The 20540-nt window shown below is 41.3% G+C and overlaps 1 protein-coding gene across 8 annotated transcripts in view; it reads right to left on the bottom strand.

Annotated features, from left to right (window-relative positions):
• Window positions 1-258: 258 nt before the first annotated feature.
• ZC3H12C (zinc finger CCCH-type containing 12C) overlaps window positions 259-20540 on the bottom strand; it is a 48880-nt gene continuing 28598 nt past the window's right edge. For all 8 annotated transcript variants that reach the window (XM_075742248.1, XM_075742252.1, XM_075742251.1 and 5 more), the window contains 4 exons: window positions 11557-11696; window positions 7243-7477; window positions 5899-6005; window positions 259-5132 (listed from right to left, as the gene is read on the bottom strand). In XM_075742248.1, coding sequence (XP_075598363.1) covers window positions 3736-5132; window positions 5899-6005; window positions 7243-7477; window positions 11557-11696 — 1879 coding nt within the window. In that variant the 3' untranslated portion in view covers window positions 259-3735. The remainder of the gene's footprint in view (window positions 5133-5898; window positions 6006-7242; window positions 7478-11556; window positions 11697-20540) is intronic.

The raw sequence follows: 20540 nt of genomic DNA on the forward strand, positions 1-20540 counted from the left end.
CACCAGACTGGCATGCCTTCTTTTTGGGGTGTCACACCAACTCATCGGGCTTTTGGCTCTCCCCAGAGCTGTTTTGCAGTGGAGGACTGAGCTACAACTCAAACATACCAAAGAAAATAGGACACCTGAAAAGATATGATCTCACCTCAGACTACCAGCAGTAGTCTTAAATCCACTTGCCAAGTGTTTGTGTATATGTGTGTGTGTGTATGCCCCCACATACCTTTAAAAAAAAAAAAAAGACAACAAAGTGATTAATACTGTCATAACCTGGGTATATTTAGCTCGAAATCAGGTATCTGTGGGACATATTTAAAAACTCTTAAATATTGGCAACACATTGTTGTATACAAAACAGTTGTGGGCAGATGCCTAATGTAAATGTGCGTTCAAAATACTGTGTATCCATACGCTATTACTGATGTAGCTATTACAGATTGGGATTGTATCAAAAATACAGAGTTTCTGGTAAGTACTAAAACAAGTCTCAAGTATTGAAGACAAAGGGATGTGTTGTCCTCTTAGTGGTGGGACAGGCCTAACTTGAAGGTATTTATCCTTCACTGCAATTCTGGCACTCAACTGGGGCAAAGACAGCATCACGGAACCACCTTTTGCTGTTTAACAAACACGGGATGTTACAGTTCAGTTATTTGCATCAATGCAATTACATTGACAAATTTGACCGGTATCATTGCTTTCATGTTTATTACTGGTGTCCTCTCTACAGCCTGTTAAATATATAGACTGAACTCTTTGTCATGGAGGAATTCGCACGCAACTCCACATTCTCTCTATTATCAATCACAGCAAAACCAAAGGAATTATCAGGGCCGATATTTTGTCCACAGTGAATTTGCTTTACCCAACATAAGAGAGTCTAAGGGGAACTAGCACATCATTGCACAACATTAAAACCCACCAAATTACTCCTGTTCTTACACTTTTAAAGCATTTTTAGTGCTCAAGTACAAAGCACAGAACCTACTACAAGAATTCTTTAGCAATCAACACACTTTCAGGGATTCAATACTGCATTAGACGTACGCGGAGGCAATCAATACTGATAACCCAGGTCTGGGCACTGCAGCACACAGTCCCACGTGTCTCCTTGCACCGTTTTAACAACATGGCTAAGCCCGCTCTCTAGGACAGACACATAGGCGGTAGGAAGCATTCTGATGCTCATGTGATAGGGAAAAAGACAAAACGCCTCTATTACGTACATGTTTCTGGTCATGCTTAAAGGAATTCAACTTTTGGCAAAAGTAAATTCCTACATAAAAAATAAATGTAGAAACCCATTAAAAACACAAATATAATAAATGCATTATTAAAAGAGCTGCATCTACACTATGGTGTAGTACTTAAGTGTAATTCGATTTAAAAAAGTCTTAGTGTACAACTAAGATGAGACCCATTTCCCAGTCCAAACCTCAGCGTCAGCGCTGCATCGATCTCTACATTAAAACATGCTCTACGGATGGCGACCAACCAAATCCAGGGAAAAACCGTTGCCACAGGTGAAGAAGTCCTCTCCCTAAACAGACAACGCAGGACAGATGGCGCAGAGCCCCTCCGGTATCGCCGCAGGGACAGGCGACGGCAGATTCCGCAGCGCATCAGCAGCGGAAGCTGCGTGAGCACTATGTCCTGAATCGGTTTGCTGAACATGGTTCAGATTATTGGATATGTCTATAAGCACAATGCTCTTTAGAAGCATTTACTGTATACCCAAACCCTACTCGCTGCAACACACGGTGTCGCACAAGTAGTGAAAACGTCTTCGTATTCAAAGGTGCTTGGACATCATTTTCAGGCAGCATTTTACCTTTATTTTAGTGAGTTCCCACTACAAAGATTTTAGAAGGAAGAAGATGCCAATAGTTTCTTTTTTCTCTTTAGTATGTGAAATTGAGACAGACACCTAAATAAATATCTACTTTTATTTGCCTAGGTCTATTCTATGTCTGAAATCTCTAATTTTTAAATAAGGGATAAAATGTTGCCCAAAAGACTAGTTATAATTATACATTTGTGTTTCTACTAAATCTACAAATCAAAATCATTCTCAGTTAAAAAGATACAATTTGTATCAACAGTAAAAGGTACTTTCTGGTTCTTCAGGGCCTTACTTTAAATTCCAGCAAGTGTACCGAAATTATCAGCAGTAATAGTGTAAACTAGTGATTTAATTTTTTTTTTTTAACACTGAACGTCGTTACAATGGATGGAAACCTCAAACTGCTGGCAACTATGTCATGTAAGTTCATCTGACATCAATTGCAAAATCTATTTCTATTATGTATGTGTGTGTGTGTATATATATATATATAAAGCTTACGAGGTGCTAGTAAAACCCATGACTTAAAACCAGAAACATCCCTTACTAATACTAAACCAGACTTGGTTTGTCTGTTTCTAAAACTACACTATTTGTGGCAAGAATCAGGCCTACACGATGCAACAGGCCAAAAACTAAGTTCAGGAACACATACGGTATCTTCTCTCCCTGCAACCCTCCCCAACCGAAACAGGGGGGAAAAAAAAAAAAGTTTAAGTTATTATTTTGAGCTACAATATCATTACCATAGTGCAGTTAATAAATGTTGCATATCCTCAACACACAAAACCTTTTCAGGCCAGCCTTGATAAATAGCAAGAAAAATCAAACAGTATCTTAAATACAAAACTTGCATTGAGATAATTAAATTCATTTAAAAACAGGTAAATATTTTATGAAAAGCGTATTTTATCCAGTACACTTGTGCAGCAATACAAAGAAAAAACACATAAAACAACTAAACAGGACCCTACGATTTCAGGCCCCCTTCTACTGACCAGAAATACACAGAGCTGAATTGAAAGGGTTCGGGGAGGTTCTGAGCCTTTGCAGCTTCTGCTAGGTTCAAAGGGGGCTGCAAATTCTCAGCACCTTTGAAAATCAGGCAAGAAGGCTTTTACCTTATTCATAAATTAAAAAAAAATAATCTTTTTTTTCCTCCTCTGATTGCATCTGATCTTACTAATTGACTGCATCAACAAAACATGTAACTACTTAACCAAACCAAAGCAAGCAATGAAAAGTGCCGTACTATAAATTACTAATATATTGTTACCCATTTCACCGTTAACTGGTAACTTATTTGTTTAAAAAATGAAGTCAGTGCTGTAGTAAATCTTTGTTTCCTATAAATAGATGATTATAGCACAAAAAAGCTCACAAAAACAAACATACATACATACTTATGGTGTTGTAAAAAGTTCAAAAACTTGGCTTGAAAATTGCCTGCCAGAAGTAGCAAAATCCTCTTTCTGCAGGTTAATACCAGGCAGCCTAAGGACAAACATCCAGCATGTTAAAAAACGAAAACGAAAATGCCAACAACATGTAACAAGGATAGAAAGTGCTGCATATAAACCCCTGATGCACCAAAGATTATAACCAGAGACCACAGATTTTTTTTTTATATATATATATATTAATTTAAACTGGAACATTCTCCAGCTGTGAAAATAGCCATTTAAAAATTTTCAAACTAGAGCACAAAACTTATCTGGTACTTCCGATGCATGGGGCTATACATACAGACTCCATGAGACAGTATTTCTCATAAACGGATTACTATATAACCTCCTTGCTGAGAAGGAGATCCCAAATGCTATTGTAGCAAACCTCCCTCAGCATTAGAGCTGAGCTGAAAACTACTAGACACCACAAAGATGCATCATCTCTCAATAACCTAGCTGAGATTTTTCCACTAAGATGGCTGCAGCAAGCTGCTGAGCATCCGTCACATAAGGGTTCTTCTTCATAACCATCCTCACAAGATCAGGGGGGAAGATGTTGCAGAGATTTATGTAAACCTTCTCCCGGGTGTCCTGGTGCCTTGGAAGGTCTTGAGGGATTCCACAGTAGGGTACACGCCAGGTCTGGTCCTGCTGTTCAGGTAAGCTTTGGAAGGCAAACTGCTCGTAACACGGCTGTGTGGGGTTACTCGGCAAGGAGTAGGTCTGGCGGTAGCCATATGCATCCATCCCGTAACTCTGCCTATCCCAACTTCCAAGCCCATCTTGGCCAGAGTAAGGCTTTCTGTGTCTCAATGGAGAATTATCATATAAATGTGAGTCTGAAATGCTGTCTATTCTCATGGACACGAGGGCTCTCCCCAGATGCATGGTCTTTGAATGTGATGAACTCTGAGATGTAGAGTAGTCGTTTGGACAACTAGAACGAGCACCGACTGTTGGATGCTGTAGATGGACAGCCATGTACGGAACGGGAGGTTTGTGGTGATGCTTTGGTTCTTCGTGACTATAGCTTTGCACTCGTGTGAGAGGCTCATGGTAGCTCTGTAGGAAGGGCTGAGTGTTAAGGCGGCTGTGGGGGTGCATATGTTGGCACTTCAAGTTCTCCTCTAGCTGTGGGTCAGGCGAACTCATGTAAGAGCGATCGCTGTAACCCACGTAGGAATCACTACTGCCACAGCTAATGCTCCCTTCACTGCTGCAGTCAGAAGCTACAGAGCTAATCCTATAATCTGTGTCCAAGGAGAAGCGCCTTTCAGGACTACGTGGACCAGATATACTTAGATTTGAATACGCACTCAGCATAGAGTAATACCCTACATCCACAGGAGACTCACATTTTGGATATTGGTCATAAGGCATTGGTGTTCCGTGATTTTTGGTTGCCATCATCACTGTAGGATACTGTCCCTGTGGTCTTTGATCCTGAGGTGGAAAGTGAACTCCAGATGGAAGGCCGTTAGTTAAAGGTGCAGTACTTTGGGGTTTTGCAGAAGAGGAACTTGGTATACTAACTAAAGAAGGTACAGACCTGGTTTCCAATTTGTTTTTGGTGGGAAGCTTTTCCTCCAAGTCTTGATAGACTTGAGTCCTTATACTAGGATCCGATTGCCTCTTTGGAGCAGCACGCTTCAGCTCAGAAGTGCCATCGTTTTTAGTGCTACAGGGAACACTATTGCTTTTTACCAGTCCTCCTTCACTTGTAGTTTTGGCAGCTGTGCTTCTAGACATGGCACGAAGTTCATCAGCTACAGATCGCTGAGGCTGATTTCCTCTTTCTGGATGATAGTATTTGCATTTGTGTCCATAGGTACATTTCTTCCCTATTAATACAAACATAATCAGATAAAAAAAGCTTCAACCAAAATCTGTTAATCATCAAACAACAGAAATGCCCTTCATTTAAAGTTTCACTGATGATTTGGAAGATCTTGCAAATGGTTCTGTGTGACACAGGGTGAGATTTGAGTATCTCCTCTCTTGTATTGTGGGGAAAAAGAGGAAGTGGCAGTGTGCTGCAGCTAGTGCTGTAGGAATGCGTACCAACACTACCAGCCACACTTTTGACCTGAACATGACACTGTCAGTGTCTCTGTACACATCTGCTGCGCTGGGCCAAGGAGGTATACAGCCAGAAAACTCAATAGGAAAGTCTCATAGAGTCATAAGACCAGCAGGTTTCAGCTCAGTCAAGATGTTGGTGTGCCTGTAGGGATGCTCAGTAGCTAAACTTCAGACAGCCCAATCAATTTTCTGGAAGAAAACTTAGATGTCTTATGACCAAATCACATTAGAAAAGGGCTTTCTGGAGCCTGTAGAATTTATGTGCTGTTTTGGATCTATTCCAATGAATCATTAGTAAAATTGCTCCTTTAGTTTAACTAGTAGATAGACATGTTGTCTAACTAGCACATGAAAAATATCACTTCAGTTTCCACCATCAGCTCAGTATTTCAACCACTCTCAGGCTAAGATAACAATGTAAAAACCTCTGTTTAAAAGCTTTTATTTTTGGCAGTGTTAAAATAAAGCAGGAGCTTGGTCCCCAGTTCCAGCAGTACAGAAAACTGATGAGTTAAATCAAATTACCATATGGACAGGGTTGCTTCTTATGTTCTGGCACAATAGGCTTCTTCCTAAGAAAATTGTCCAGACTTGGACCATGGCGGCCAAGAGGATCATCAGGGGGCATAAATCTATAAAGCAAAAAGAAAAAGTGTTATCATAGAATCATAGAATGGTTTGGGTTGGAAGGGACCTTAAAGATCATCTAGTTCCAACCCCCCTGCTGTGGGCAGGGACACCCTCCACTAGACCACATTGCCCAAAGCCTCATTCAACCTGGTCTTAAACACTTCCAGGGATGGGGCATCCACAACCTCTCTGGGCAACCTGTTCCAGTGTCTCACCACTCTAACAGTCAAGAATTTCTTTCTAACATCTAATCTAAACCAACACTCCTTCAGCTTAAACCCATTACCCCTTGTCCTGTCACTACACTCCCTGATAAACAGTCCCTCTCCATCTTTCCTGTAGGCCCCCAAAATGGGGGGAAGTAAACAACCCATCTCATATTCCTCATGCAATGACCAAGAACCTCATGAGTGTGTCCTACACCATAACCTGCCATGCTGACATTTTTAAGCCAGGGTTCTTTGAGAGCCGTTTTGAAGGGCCACCTTTCTGCTGCAGGTACTGCCCAAGAGATAAGTCATAGAAATACACCATGTGGACACCTCTAGTCTGCTTCAGACACCTTCAGTCTAGCTCAGCTGACTGCTCTGCAGCAAAGCAGGGCTGCACACAACCCATTCCTATATCAAAGTAAGGGCAGCAATACAGGCAGTGATTCTTCAAATGCCAACTAACTTCGCAAAATTGTGCTCTAGGACTCTTGCAACAGTATTTAGGCACTCCAACACAAGTGTCTGCTTGGCACAGTACTCAGTCCCTCCCACTACAAGAAGCCACCAGTAGTAACGGCAGTTGATCTGTATGTGGGCATGAAGACACCACAGATGGATCTAAGCAGACAGTTGAACTAGAGACGACCTGAGGTTCATTCCAACATGGTTTTTCTATGACTCTAGGATTTAGGAGTCTAATCACAGGCACTCAAAAATGCTGGCTCAGTCTACCAAGAGAACTGGAATGTTAATACCAAAGCATGCACCAAATATAGCATATGCACTGGCATATGCCAAAAGGGGAAAAAATAGCGTAAGAAGATAGAAAAGATATACTTATAAAAAAGCTTTAGCAAAAACCAAAGTTCGAGTACTTAATCGGAAGACCAAATCTATGATTGACTATTCTTCCTGTTTTCCTAGATGTATCTAATGATTTGGGTGTAAGATAAGAAATTCATACAAGTCTTCAAATTGTCCTTTCCTTAATTATTTTAGTGGCACGTATAAAGATAGAATTACTTACTTGTCATTAACAAACGAATACATCAGCAAGCGTTCATCTATGAACTTCTTCCATTCAGGCTTTTCATTAGCTAGATCCCTGTAGTTATCATTAGAAACAATGATGCCATCTGACTCAAAGGCCAACTTCAATATAAATCGGTCATCGTAGCATACCACCCTTCTGCCTTGCACTCGCCGGGATGGTGTGAACACAAGAATCTTCTCCTTTTCTAATTTACGCAAGATTTCTTGATCTACAAGAAATAAGAATCAAAAGTTTTAAAATGAAAAAAAAAGAAAAGAAAAGAAAAAGATGCTTGTTTAATCTCCAAAGACATTAGTTTTGAGGAAGAAAATCCAAGCATTTAGGACTAAACATGTTTTTAATGGTTATAGTCCAGCAGAAGGTATCTGATACATGATACTTGAAGTTACAGTCAGCAGTCAACTAGCAATACTTAAAAAAACCCCCACAAACGAATCAAAACCTCCTGCTCCAGACCATTTGTCTAAGACTAACACAGGGGACCTTGTTCGTGTTGCTGTGGTTCAAAAGAAATACTAATTATCAAAATGCTTGTGGAAAAACTGTGGTTGAAGGGGTGGTTTTAAACATTACTGAATGTTTCAGCAAATAGGAAGGCTACTCCCCAGTACAGCCAAGGGTTTCCTGTAGCTGAGCTCCTTGGTAAGGACAGATCTCTTCCATCTCTCTGTGGTACCCAGCAAGAAACATCTGAAATAATTCCAGTAGCTCACATTAATGGGACTGTCTCATAAAACTCTCTGCCCATCGAGGGAAGGGGTTACTACTGGTACCCACAAGGACTAGAAAACCATGTTCTGTACACACACTCAGGCTCTTCACAAATGTTAACAGCACTCCCTAAAAAGATGCCTGATGTCATCTTGTAACCAAGTGCAAATACGGGGTTTTTTTGTTTGTTTTATTTAGCTTCAGTAATAGTTCAGAACATATCTTTCCTTGAAGGGTTTACAGTTTTATATATAAAGTCTTACTAAATCCAAACAGATTTCTCTTTAATCCTGCTAAGTAAGTGTGTTTAACATTTTATCTAATTCATCATAGAATCATAGAATGGTTTGGGTTAGAAGGGACCTTACAGTTCCTCTAGTTCCACCCCCCCTGCCATGGGGGCATTGAACAATTCCTTCTTGTTCTACACAGTCTGTTCATCACCTATCCAAACCAATTTTCTCCTCTGTGTGTGACCTGGAGATTCTGAGGAGCTTTGAAAGATGGCCTAAGGAGGTTGGTCTCAACTAAGATTCTGGATGTAGCACCAGTGCACCTAGTGCTGGAGCACATACCCCTTGTGTTGGTTCTCCTATCTATCACTCTCCTCAGAGCAGACAAGCTATGAAAGAAAAATAAACAAAAAGCTAGGCAGTGTCTAAAATGGCAGAAGATGATGCTTGCGCAGTGAATATGAGTCATGGTTCTTAATAATGGTTTAGATCTCAAATAACTCAACTGTTTTGTAGCCCAAGAAACTTGACAGGGAACATGTTCCATCTAGGAAAAAAAAAAGACTCTAACAGGAAGAAGTACAGCATTAATATTATATATAAGCAACATATTTGATACAAGCATTTATCTGCTTAGTAGAAAAAGCACAAGATTTTAAATTAAACCCAACCTTTTTGTATTCACCACCCCTCCCCCATGTGGTAAATGATGACTACGAGTGTGATCGAAGGTGATTTTTTTGCCCACTAAGAAAGAATTAAAAAATCTGCCATGTGATGATTAGCAGGTAATAATAAGAAAGATGCAGCTGTTGTTTAATCCAAGGAGCTTCTCACAAATACTGACAGTCTAGAACCATCCTCACGTTAGTCATTTAAGATTTTTTCAAAATTCCAGATGGCTGCATATCTCTAGAAATGGAGTGTCAGCACAATGGATTTCACAAGACTGGTAGAAAACAGGCTTCCTGATAAGAAAACTGAAGAACCTCTATTTTACAGAAGATACAATAACCTTCTTTGATCTTCCTCCCATTTTCAGGGTCTGTGATGACACACAGATTCATAGATTGGTAGGGGTTGGAAGGGACCTCTAGAGATCATCTAGTCCAAATCCCTGCTACAGTAGGATCACGTAGGGCATGTTGCACAGGATGACATCCAGGTGGGTTTTGAACATCTCCAGAGAAGAAGACTCCACAACCTCTCTGGGCAGCCTCTTCCAGTGCTCTGTCACCCTCAAAGTGAAGAAGTTTTTCCTCATACTGAGATGGAACTTCCTGTATTCCAGTTTGTGCCCATTGCCCCTTGTCCTGTCACTGGGCACCATTGAGAAGAGTCTGGCCCCTTCCTCTAGACATCCACCCTTTAGATATTTATAAGCATCAATAAGATCCCTTCTCAGTCTTGTCTTCTCCAGGTTAAACAGAACCAGCTCTCTCAGCCTTTCCTCATAAGAGAGATACTTCAGTCCAGTAGTTCCCTGTCTGTCTTGAACTGGGGAGCCCAGAACTGAACACAGACCTCCAGATGTGGCCCCACCAGGGCAGAGCAGAGGAGGAGAAGAACCTCCCTTGACCTGCTGGCCACGGTCTTCTGAATGCACCCCAGGATACCATTGGCCTTCTTGGCCATGAGGGCACGTTGCTGGCTCATGGAGAGCTTGTTGTCTACCATGACTCCCAGATCCTTCTTCACAGAGCTGCTTCCCAGCAGGTCAACCCCTGCCCTGTACTGGTGCCTGGAGTTTATTCTTCCCTAGGTGCAGGACCCTACACTTGCCCTTGTTGAATTTTGTACGGTTCCTCTCTGCCCAGCTCTCTAGTCTGTCCAGGTCTTGCTGAATGGCAGTGTGGCCTTCTGGTGCGTTGGCCACTCCTCCCAGTTTAGTATTATCAGTGAATTTGCTGAGGGTACACTCTGTCCCCTCGTCCAGGTCATTGATGAATATGTTGAATAGGACCGGGCCAAGCACTGACCCCTGGGGCATGCCGCTAGCTACAGGCCTCCAACTAGACTCTGCGCTGCCCATCATCACCCTCTGGGCTCTGCCATTCAGCCAGTTCTCTACTCACCCTGCTGACCACTCATCCAAGCCATACTTCCTAAGCTTGCTAACAAGGATTTTACGAGAGACAGTATCAAAAGCCGTACTGAAGTCAAGGTAGACAACATCCACTGCTCTCCCTTCATCCACCCAGCTGGTCATGCCATCACAGAAGGCTATCAGATAGGTCAGGCATGAGATTGCCACATGGCAAACTGATTTTTCATTCCTAGACAATTCTAAGTTTTGCTACTTTCTTGAAACTCCTTTTGGGGCTTCTAGCCCTATCCACAGCGCTGCCAGATGTCTCTATTTCTAAATAGCCCAATCTTTATTACCTAGCCAATGCTCTTCTCATACCTCAAACACTAGTACAGTGAAAGAGAAAGGCTTCAAGAGAAAGGCTCCACACTGCCTTACAATGAGAGGAGAACAGCAGCTTTGGAAACATTTTCTTGCATTAACATGGTATGTTCTAGTAGCAATCAAGCAAATGAAATGTGAAGATCTTTCCAGATATTTGAAAATGCACGTGGTAATCAAAACATGCTTCCACATTCTTTTAGAAGCCATAGCTACAACTGTCAAAATCTTCCCCTCCTTTAAAGGTAGCCACTTTTAAAAACAAAACAAAACAAAAAACCAATCCTCTCTCCCCTCTAAATTCTAGGGTTTTTTTAACCCTGAATTCTCCTCTGCTTCAACTTTAGGGCAAAGGGAGGACAACTCTCCACCCTTCACACAGAATCAGTTAGCTTAATCAAGACATAAATGCCTCTACGCCAATTTTTTTTTTCTAGATAAACACGTTCCAGATTAAAATTTTCAAAAGCTGTCTCACTTGTTAATAGTAATGATGAAAAGGAGAACTGTTCCCTTTCTGTCAGGATAATTCCTGTAACCTCAAGCGCAGGCAGTGACTCACCGCAGGTGATGGGCAGACTGGCCAGCCTGGCAGAAACTGCTTACCACAAGAGAGATCACCCAGTGAATCACTAACTTCAAACCTCTCTGCTGCCAATGCTACAAGGGCGTAACAGATTTAAAAAATGGCAACTACATTCTTCAAGAAAAAAGTAACAACGTTAACGGAAAATTTATCAGTTGAGCAGAAAAGGAGGACTTGGAGAGGGCATTGCTTTGTCTTTTTCCTTCTTAAAGATTGCAATGAAGTTACTACATCAAAGATACTTTCTATTTCTATAGCATTTCATTTCTAAAGATTTGTTGATTTGAGCAGTACAATCATGCTGTGCAAAGTGTCAAACAAACCAGCAAAGGCGGAACAGAGCTTACCTGTGATAAGAGCATCGGGTCTCGACTGTTCTTTCCTCCATGCTGGCACAAACACTGTAACATCCTTGTGACCTCTTTCCAAAAACCAGTCTACCGCCAATTTGATTCCTCGGCAAGAAAATACTTCTTTGTTCCCGTGGCTGAAACACACATTAAAATTCTTTATTATATGACTTTGCTTTTCTATGACCATAAACAGAGCACAAGCGAAATGTGGATCTCAAAGTCATGCACTTCACTTGTTCCGTGGCTTCTAAAGGCAACCGGGAGTGAGTCTGAGCCTTGCCCAAATATTGCCATCACTTGCAAAATGGTGTCGGATACTGAGCCTGCCAAACATTTTTAGCATCTGTACACAGATGCGACAAGTAAGGAAAAATATAAGTAGGGAGTGTTAAAAACCCCTCATAGCCCAACCAACAGTACGGGGTACAACAGGCACCACAGAGACTGGATGAGGGAATGCAGGAGGCCTGAAATACCAACATGAAAGAGTGCAAAGTGTTTAGAAAATGCGGGCAGATGAATACTGAGCACCGGTGTGCATGGAGGCAGGGAAAGAGACAGCAGATCCTGGCTGCAGGAGCCCTGTGAGGTCCCATCTGAACGGGGAAAGAGAGAGGAGAAGGACTCTGCCCAAGAGGGTGGCAGGCATTCTGTGGGACAGATTAGGCAAACTGGAGAGACTGTCCAAAATCAACATGAAAAACGAAGAATTTGCTTAGCACTGCACTTGGGAAGGAGAAATTGTGTATTAAAAAAGCCGTGCAGAGACAGTTCAGCAGAAAAGGATCAGACACAAGCAAAACAAACGATACACGTCTGTTGTGCAATAACTGTCTGAGGTAAGGCAAGAGACGCAATTATGTCATCTTCTAAAGGCAAATGAGTCTTCAGCCAACTTCTACATCCAGTTTTGGGCACGACATATTACAAAAGACACAGAAGAACCGTGAAGAATCCAAAAGAAAGTGAAACAAGATCTATGGGGAAAGGCTGAAGGAAGTGCATTTAGTTAATCTGGAGAAAAAAGGCAGCCTGTGGAGGAACAAAACAATCTTCAATATATAGGAAGTAATTAAAATAGAGGACAGCAATCAACCATTGGGTCCATGGAAAAGTTTTGGTAGCAGGGGGCTGCAGGGTTGCTTCTGTGGGAAGAGGTCACAGGCTGCCCCGTGCCGGACGCACCTGGCTCCGGCCAGCTCCACAATGGAGGAGAAGGGAATGAGAGAACACCAAGGCCAGAGGAGAAGGAGAAAGAGGTGCTCCATGGGGAGTCCCCAGAGCGACTGCAGCCTGTGGAGCACAAGAAGAAAAGCAGGAGAGGAATGTTGTGACCCCCACCCCTGGCACGGCTCAATGCCTCTCTGCAGGGACTCAGTGTCACCCGCAGCAATGACAACGGGGAGAAAGGTGTCTGGAGCAAAGTGAGCCTGGGAGAAGGAGAGCATGGACATTCTCCCTCAAAGTATTTTAATGTTTGTCTTTTTTGCTTCCCATTATCTGAATCAGTGATTATTTATGTTAATTGGCTATAAATTAAATTCCCCAAGTTGAGTCTGTTTGGCATGCAGCAGTACTCGGTGAGTGATTTCCCTGTCATTATTTTGACCCATGAGTTTTCTTGCTCCTGTTCCTCCCATTTTCTCCCCCATTCTGCTGGAGTGAGCACCCAGCTGGGTGGGTGCCGGCTGCCAGCCGCAGCCAACTCACAATAGTCCCACTGGGTAAGGACAGAAAAGTCCTTAACTAGCGTAAGGAACAGTGAAGTAGTATGTTACAAACAGCTTTCTAACTGACCAATGGATCAGTCTGCCCATGGATTTTGGGATCTCCTCACTGGACACTGCAGAACAAGCCAGTCTAGGTTCTCCATGCACAGGAGGAGACAAGCAACTTTTGTGAGGTCTCTCCCAAGCCCACAGCTCTGTGTAGCAGAAGAAACACAGGGGCATGGCAACAAGCTGTTGCCTTTCGCTTGGCTGGCTTCTCATGTATAGCAGGTATGCCACAATATACTTTCCAGAAAGGTAAAAGACAATTCTTTCACCGTGATTTGTGAAGAGGACAATATTATGATGGATAGCCATAGGTATCCTAAAAGTTCCTCCTACTTGCATGTTTTAAGGCAAATAAAAACACCAAAAAGTTATTTAAAAACTTTTTTTTTTTTTTGGTAGGACCATTTTAAAGTACCTCCTATTTCCAGTTGTCTAAAACATAGCACTGCTGTATGTTTCTTGATTCTTTGAGGGAGCTTAAGTAACTGTGCAATGGATGAAGTGCTACAGTAACAGTGAGAAAAATTCTGAAACAATATTCAGATTCCAGAAGCCTGTGAAGAAGGTGGCGTACACGTTCATCTGTGTCTACGAGTCAAGAGAGAATGAGTCATGGCTAACACCTCTCACAAAACATCATCCGCAGCAGAGGCTGTGTTGAAGGTCACAGGCCCCAGTAAAAAGAAAAAAAGAAAAAAAAAAAAAGAAGGGGGGAAAAAAGACCCCACTACCATTATCTGGATTTAAGTGAGGAACTGTACCACTTCCTCTTCTAATGATGCTGGAGACAGGACCTGGAAACGTAATCATATACTAAGACATTGCAATTGTTGCCAGCCATAATAATCAAAGTTTGTAGATTTTAGCTGGCACAGGGTACTCCAAGGCTAGTTTAAGTCCATCTTCTGTGCCTTTAGGGCTATACTAGGAACAGTGTCAGGAGCAAGACATCTGTCTGTGTATCTCAATATGCTGTTTAGCTATGGTTATAGGCCTCTGCAATAATACATTCCCTGTTTTGTATGATAATATCATGTAATACACTACTACATTGTAATAACACTGTAATAATAAACCACATAGCAATATGGGCATTATTCTTGTGCTTGTTTGGCTGAAAGAGTAGTAACTTTACATATTTTATAACTTCTGAGGAATGGGAAACCGAACCACACACATATGTCACATTTAAAATGCACATGCACAGAAAAAATGACCAACACTATTTCCAGCCATGGCAAGACTAATTACATCTCCCTGTGCCAACACAAAATCAGGACCCTTGGTGTGCATTCAGTACCCAGTGGGCAGCCATAAGGCCTCCTTTGCAAAGCCTGATACAAGAAGTTACTGTTCATCCTATCAGCAGGTCACATGCAACTATCAGCATATTACAATCCATCTTAAAACAGCCGGGAAGGGCTTGTTCCAGCTACTAAATTCCAGTGAAATCACTGTACTGTTATTGCTCTAAACAATCTCCATGGTTTCAAATGGATAAATCCACTTTTCACTCCTCACAGTGAACAAGCGTTTTGTTAGACTACATTTTAGTAACAGTATGTTTCTTCCCCGAAGTCTGAGAAATCATTTCTGGAATGAAATCCTGGCCTCTCTGAAATAAATGGACATTCCTGCCTATTGCTTTCCATCAGGTTGGAATTCAGGCCACACTTTTAAAGGCTGAGGGAGGACCAGGCAGTTCAGCTCCTGCCTAATACAGACTATTAACATTATTCCACCCAGAACATAAATTTTAAATATACTTAAACTCTATGAAACAGAAATAGGAAACACATTACAACGTATACTAGCTCTTACGCATTGCTGAGCAAGCGGATTTATAGCTCGTATAAATCTTCAAATTTTTTTCCGTTCCTTTTCAGATACATGCCTAAGCTCGTATCTGAGTGGATACAAATTCCAGGAAATTTAAATGATAAGTGAGAAAGTCTGTGAAAAAGATGTGCAATTAAAATTTGTTCTTTTCTTCTGTTTTGTTGTCATGCAGATCTGATGCTCTCCTTTTTGTGATCTTTGTGCTTCATCAGCTTTATGATACATCATATGGTGAAAAGACTGAAATCATGCTGCTGCTTGACTTTTTTCCTTCTGATTAGTTGTAAAAAAAGAGGACAAATGTTTGTATTTCTTTGTCAAGAAACTTTCTTTTAAAAATCTCTTCCCAATTATTAGAAGTATGTGAAAGCTCGGAGCAGTCAGGATGACAGCTGTAGCCCTGAGTAAGACATTGGTGTATACGACTTTGGTTCTGCTTGCTGACTATGTTTAACCTACCACTCTTAGTTGAAGGAAGATAAAGTATATTCCTTAAGAAGTATCTATTTGTGTTTCATACCATGCATGAATGATTCTTTTTATCACCACATTTACATTTGGCCTGTTGATAGCTGTGGGTTTATTTTTAAATGGAAAAAAAACCGGTAGTGTAACACTTCCTGAGCAAAAATCAATCAAGCATTTTCTAGGTTAGAAGAGTTAGCATAAACCGGTAAAACCTCTGATGAGAACATTTTCATTTTCTCTGTTACCTTCCCAACCCCCAAACTAGATTTTCAAGTGACTGTCTTGAAAAGAGTTGTGGTATACACTCCTAAACCACTGACTACTTACAATAGCTGCAGGACTTCTGGCGTGCTCTAATACAACATTCAAACCAACACGGAGCTCTCAGAAAAAGCTCTCAGCTTTTGCAAGCTACAGAAAACATACATACTGATGCCAAGAGACATTAGAGCTGAGGTCTACAATAATGTCTGTTGCAACACACATACAGGTTTTTATACAACTGAAATCGGGACACACCGAGGTACTTCCCATGTAAAAGCACATTGATTAAAGCACGAAGAAACTAAAACACAGATCTGCCTGGTAAATTTAGAGAGTTACCAAACTATTTTCTTCTACTGTGTCATAGGAGGAAAACAGTGCTCAGTTCATAGCACAGAGAGGTAAGAATTTCCACCTGGTAGCATCTTAGTGACTCATTAGGCTGGCACCTTGGTTTTGTCACTAGCCTCATCCCTTTTCTTACTATGTTTTTAAAGCTCTACTAATTTCCTAATCACAGAAATAATTTGTCCGACAGCATTTCTCAGTAACACGGGCCCTCTATCAGTCCTGCATTTGTTCCACATATGTATTTTTTTTGGTGCCGACACAAAGTGGATGGAACAGTTCCTAAACTTTTTTTTTGGTTTTTGTTTTTTTTTTTCCCATTATCCCATGACTACTCCAATGCTTCGAGGTCTTTGAAGGAAAAAAAGCTTTGGAAGCTGTAACATCTTTCAAAACATCTTTTGTCTGTAGGACTTCCAATGCTAGGGCACTCTATGGAGTACGGCAAGTGTGGTCGCCAGCCAGACACGTACGTGGGTGTCTGACCAAGCAAGAGTCACGCACTCGGCAGTCAGAGGTCAAAAAAGGCAAAGAGAAGTTATACTCAAAGCTGCCAGTGACATGCTCCTATCCACATGATCGTCACTTGTTGGAAAAATATTTTTATCTATTCCTTAAAGTGATTTCTCAAAATAACCTGAGAAACTAGACAGCCAGCGCCACTGAAAGATGAACGTCTCAATCAAGGTATCAAGATACAATCATGCCTACCAAGCTCAGCAACACACAATCTGAGAAGAGGCTAATGCAGCTAAATTTTTAGTTTGTTAAAATACATATGCAATTAAATTGCCATATGAAAACAACATATGGCATAGATAAGACAATCAAACCATCCTTCGTTCAACACAATTGGCAGTTGTGGAAAAACTATGTGGACTCTAAAATACCTGTCTTCAGTGGGAGTGCATTTAGCTAAAAACAAAAACAAAACCCCAACAACTAACCCAGCATCTTTCTCTCACAAATAAAAATTATCTCACATTGCGTTCTCCCTCGTGCAATGAAGTACCATCAAGCACCATTTAAATATACAGGCCAAGGTTTTCCAAAAGAGGAAACCAAACTACATCACCTCCATGGCATGGGAATCCTAAGGATGAAGGTTTCAGAATAATCTAATTGCTCAAAACAAGATTCATTGATTTCAACCTGCAAATGCAGATGGCATGTGATCAAAATACTTCAGATCTTTTGCCTATGTAATTCTGAAAGTGGCTGTCTAAAAATTATAACACAGCAAGTAAAATATCCAATTATTTGCTTATCAGTGTTATCTCCATGTAGCACTCTGAAGCAGAGCAGACTTCTTTTTTGCCTATATGTTTTCAACATAAAGTTTTATATACAATTACATAACATTTGAAACTCATTCTTTTTGCTGTTAGCAAAAAAAGTCTGAAGGCACCCAGAGTAGCCAGGGAAAACTAAAAATACGAAACAGAAGCAAATTAATAAAATAGTTAAAGTTTTCCCACTGTTTTTGTAACTAACAACTCTGTTCCTTACTCCTTACTTCTTGGTGGGAAAAGCCTGACTTTGATTCCCGCAAAGGGAGTATCACAGCAATAACCAATTTTAAGCAATTTTCAACATCCCAACATTACCCTTGAAAAGGACAAGCAAAGGAAAAGGACCGTGCAAATATGCTGCAGCACATTTCTCTCTTCAGAAGGAACTCCCTCTCTCAACCTCAGCAGTAAATTGAAGTCTTAAAATGAAGGGGCCAAAGAGAACCTCAAAACCTTGCTTCTGCTGCCTCATGGAGAAACAGGACCTTCTCCCCTGCACTCCAGACTGCGGAGGCTCAGCTGAGGAAGCATGAAGAGCAGGTCCAGGAACACACTGGAGAACAGACAGATGTAGGGGTGAAGAGCTGAGGATCTGCTGTTGTTAGATGAGCAGAGATCACCTTCTTTTGCTTACCTCAGCTATGTAAAGGGAAAATTTAGGGTAGCTTAAATCTCATCACACAGGGATAAAGAACTAGTATTGACTGGAATGTGCTACCTGTCTAATATCTATGCTGTGCACCTTACACTAAATAAGGCCTTGAGTGTGTTTTTATGTCAATGGACAAATACCTTTCTTAGCTCATGTGGACTAAGGTTCTAAATGAAGATTTTGCATTACAACATCATCATCTACATGCCAAAAAAAACCCCCAAACCCACCTTATGAAACAGGGTTAGAGCTATGCAGTTCTCTGGAAAGCCAACATAGGTCACTGCTCAAGTACGGCACTACTTAATCCCGGGTCCTATCCCTTAGTCCAGCCTCACTCTCAGCTGTGGGAAGCGTCTACCAAGAGCTCTACAGCAGCTCAAGGGAATTATCTAATTTGCTGTTCAGCTCTGATTTTAAGTTTACACATGCACACACAGATGCACAGAAAAAACAGACCCATCTGTAAGAGCGTTCTAACAAACGACTTGGTGTGTGTTAGGCTTAAATGCATAGTTATCTTTCCTCTTCTGGAAGAGGATTAAGTCAACACCATGAAAGCTAGAATAATGAAAGAACAAGACCACATTTGAAGCATCCCACAGAAACCAAATGGCAATTCTTCAAGTTATAGCCTGCAAAAGCCACCTTTCTGCTATTCAGTTGAAAGAGGGGGTTTGCTTTGTTTTTAAAGCTTCAACCAATTCATATTTTTTAGCCAATATTGGAGCTTTAAACTTGAAATACACAAGATGCATCTGATCAACCGTTTTCAATTTAAGGCAGGAATGATAAGCAATGCCACTTTAAAGTATAAGAAAAGCTTTCCAAGCATTACCAAAAGGCAAAAAATTTGAGAGTTGTTGGGTTTTTTTTCTGGGTTTTTTTTTTTTTTTTTTCTAAACTACAGCTTGCTAAAGCAGTTTGTCTGGAACAGGAGCAGTCACCAGGCTAGACCAGCATACATACTGGCTCTGGCTGGCCAGAGTAAGTTACTCTGGCCCAAGCCTTGATCTGTGCCGCCCTCAAGGAACACAAATCCACCCGTCATCACTTGACTAGATGCAACCAGTTACACAAACATGAACATCCAGTCACATAATCAGATACATCCTTCCTCCCTTGTGTAAGACCTAGCTGTTCTCCCAACCACAAAAACATCAGGTTTCATTTGTAGGTCTAATGGAAAAATAATCCTTTTAGAATTAGGAAGATGGATCAACTCATTTCGCAGCCACGCAGTCACGAGACGAGATGCAGGTAGGAAAGCATCCCTGGCAGTGAGACAGAGGTGAGGCTGAAAGCAAGTTGCTCTGTACCACTCATTTTGTGAAACTGCATCCTTAATTAGTCATGCAATGGAGTGACAGGACAGCATACAGTGTTTGTTCCTTCCAGAAGAGGACTGCTGTCTCATCCTACTTGTATTATTGGACATCACTCACCTCAACCTTCTCCTCAAAACTTCCCCCCCCTCCCATCAAATAAATACATTCCTTAAAGGAAAATTAGCAGTTCTTATCTAGAATCATTCTAATAGTAAATGGTATCATCAAGTATGTGTATTATGACAACATGGGAGTAAGAATATGGATCACAGTCTACCCATTTCTGTGAGAACATATGAGAGAGCTCCCAAGAGTATCTCTCAAAAGACTATCTGCAGTCTTGCTTAAGGCATAGGGCAATTTCCCATTAGCAACTCCAAAGTGAGCTCATTGGCCACAGCCTGGAAAAGCAGAGAGGAATGAAAAGAACAGACTGTGCCAATTTATAGGTTAGTTACTCATAACAGGATCCTGGACATTTAGACAGAAATTTCAACAAGATTGTCTGAACTGCAGGTGAATTCCTGTTTCTCCCCCACTGCTTTGAACATTACTCTTTTACATTAAAAGCTGAAATCTTTCCTTTTAAAGTGCTTATTTGGTATTACCTATTTTCTTGAAGGGGAAAGGACAGATCCTGCTGGTAAACAACGGGTTGCACAGCTGGTGTCAGCAACAGGGACTCATCTTTTACAACCATTGGACTGTCTTCCATAATCAAGGACTGATTTCTAGCAAAAGGTGGGATCCACTTGACCAAGCAGAACAAAAGCAACGTCACCACTGGCTAACCAAAAGCAGAGCAAAAGTGTCTTTGCCAACAGGCTGGCCAACACGGCAAGGCATGAGCAATCTAGGAAGTTTCTGGAGTGCATTGATGATAACTTCTTAACATTGGTGACTGAGGACCCACCAAAGGAATCTGCTGGACCTCATACTTACAAACAAGGAAAAACTGGTCAGAGGTGTGAAGGTCAGGGGCAGCCTTGGCTGCAGTGACCATGAGTGG

Source organism: Balearica regulorum, chromosome 1 (assembly GCF_011004875.1).
Source record: "Balearica regulorum gibbericeps isolate bBalReg1 chromosome 1, bBalReg1.pri, whole genome shotgun sequence".
NCBI lineage: Eukaryota > Metazoa > Chordata > Aves > Gruiformes > Gruidae > Balearica > Balearica regulorum.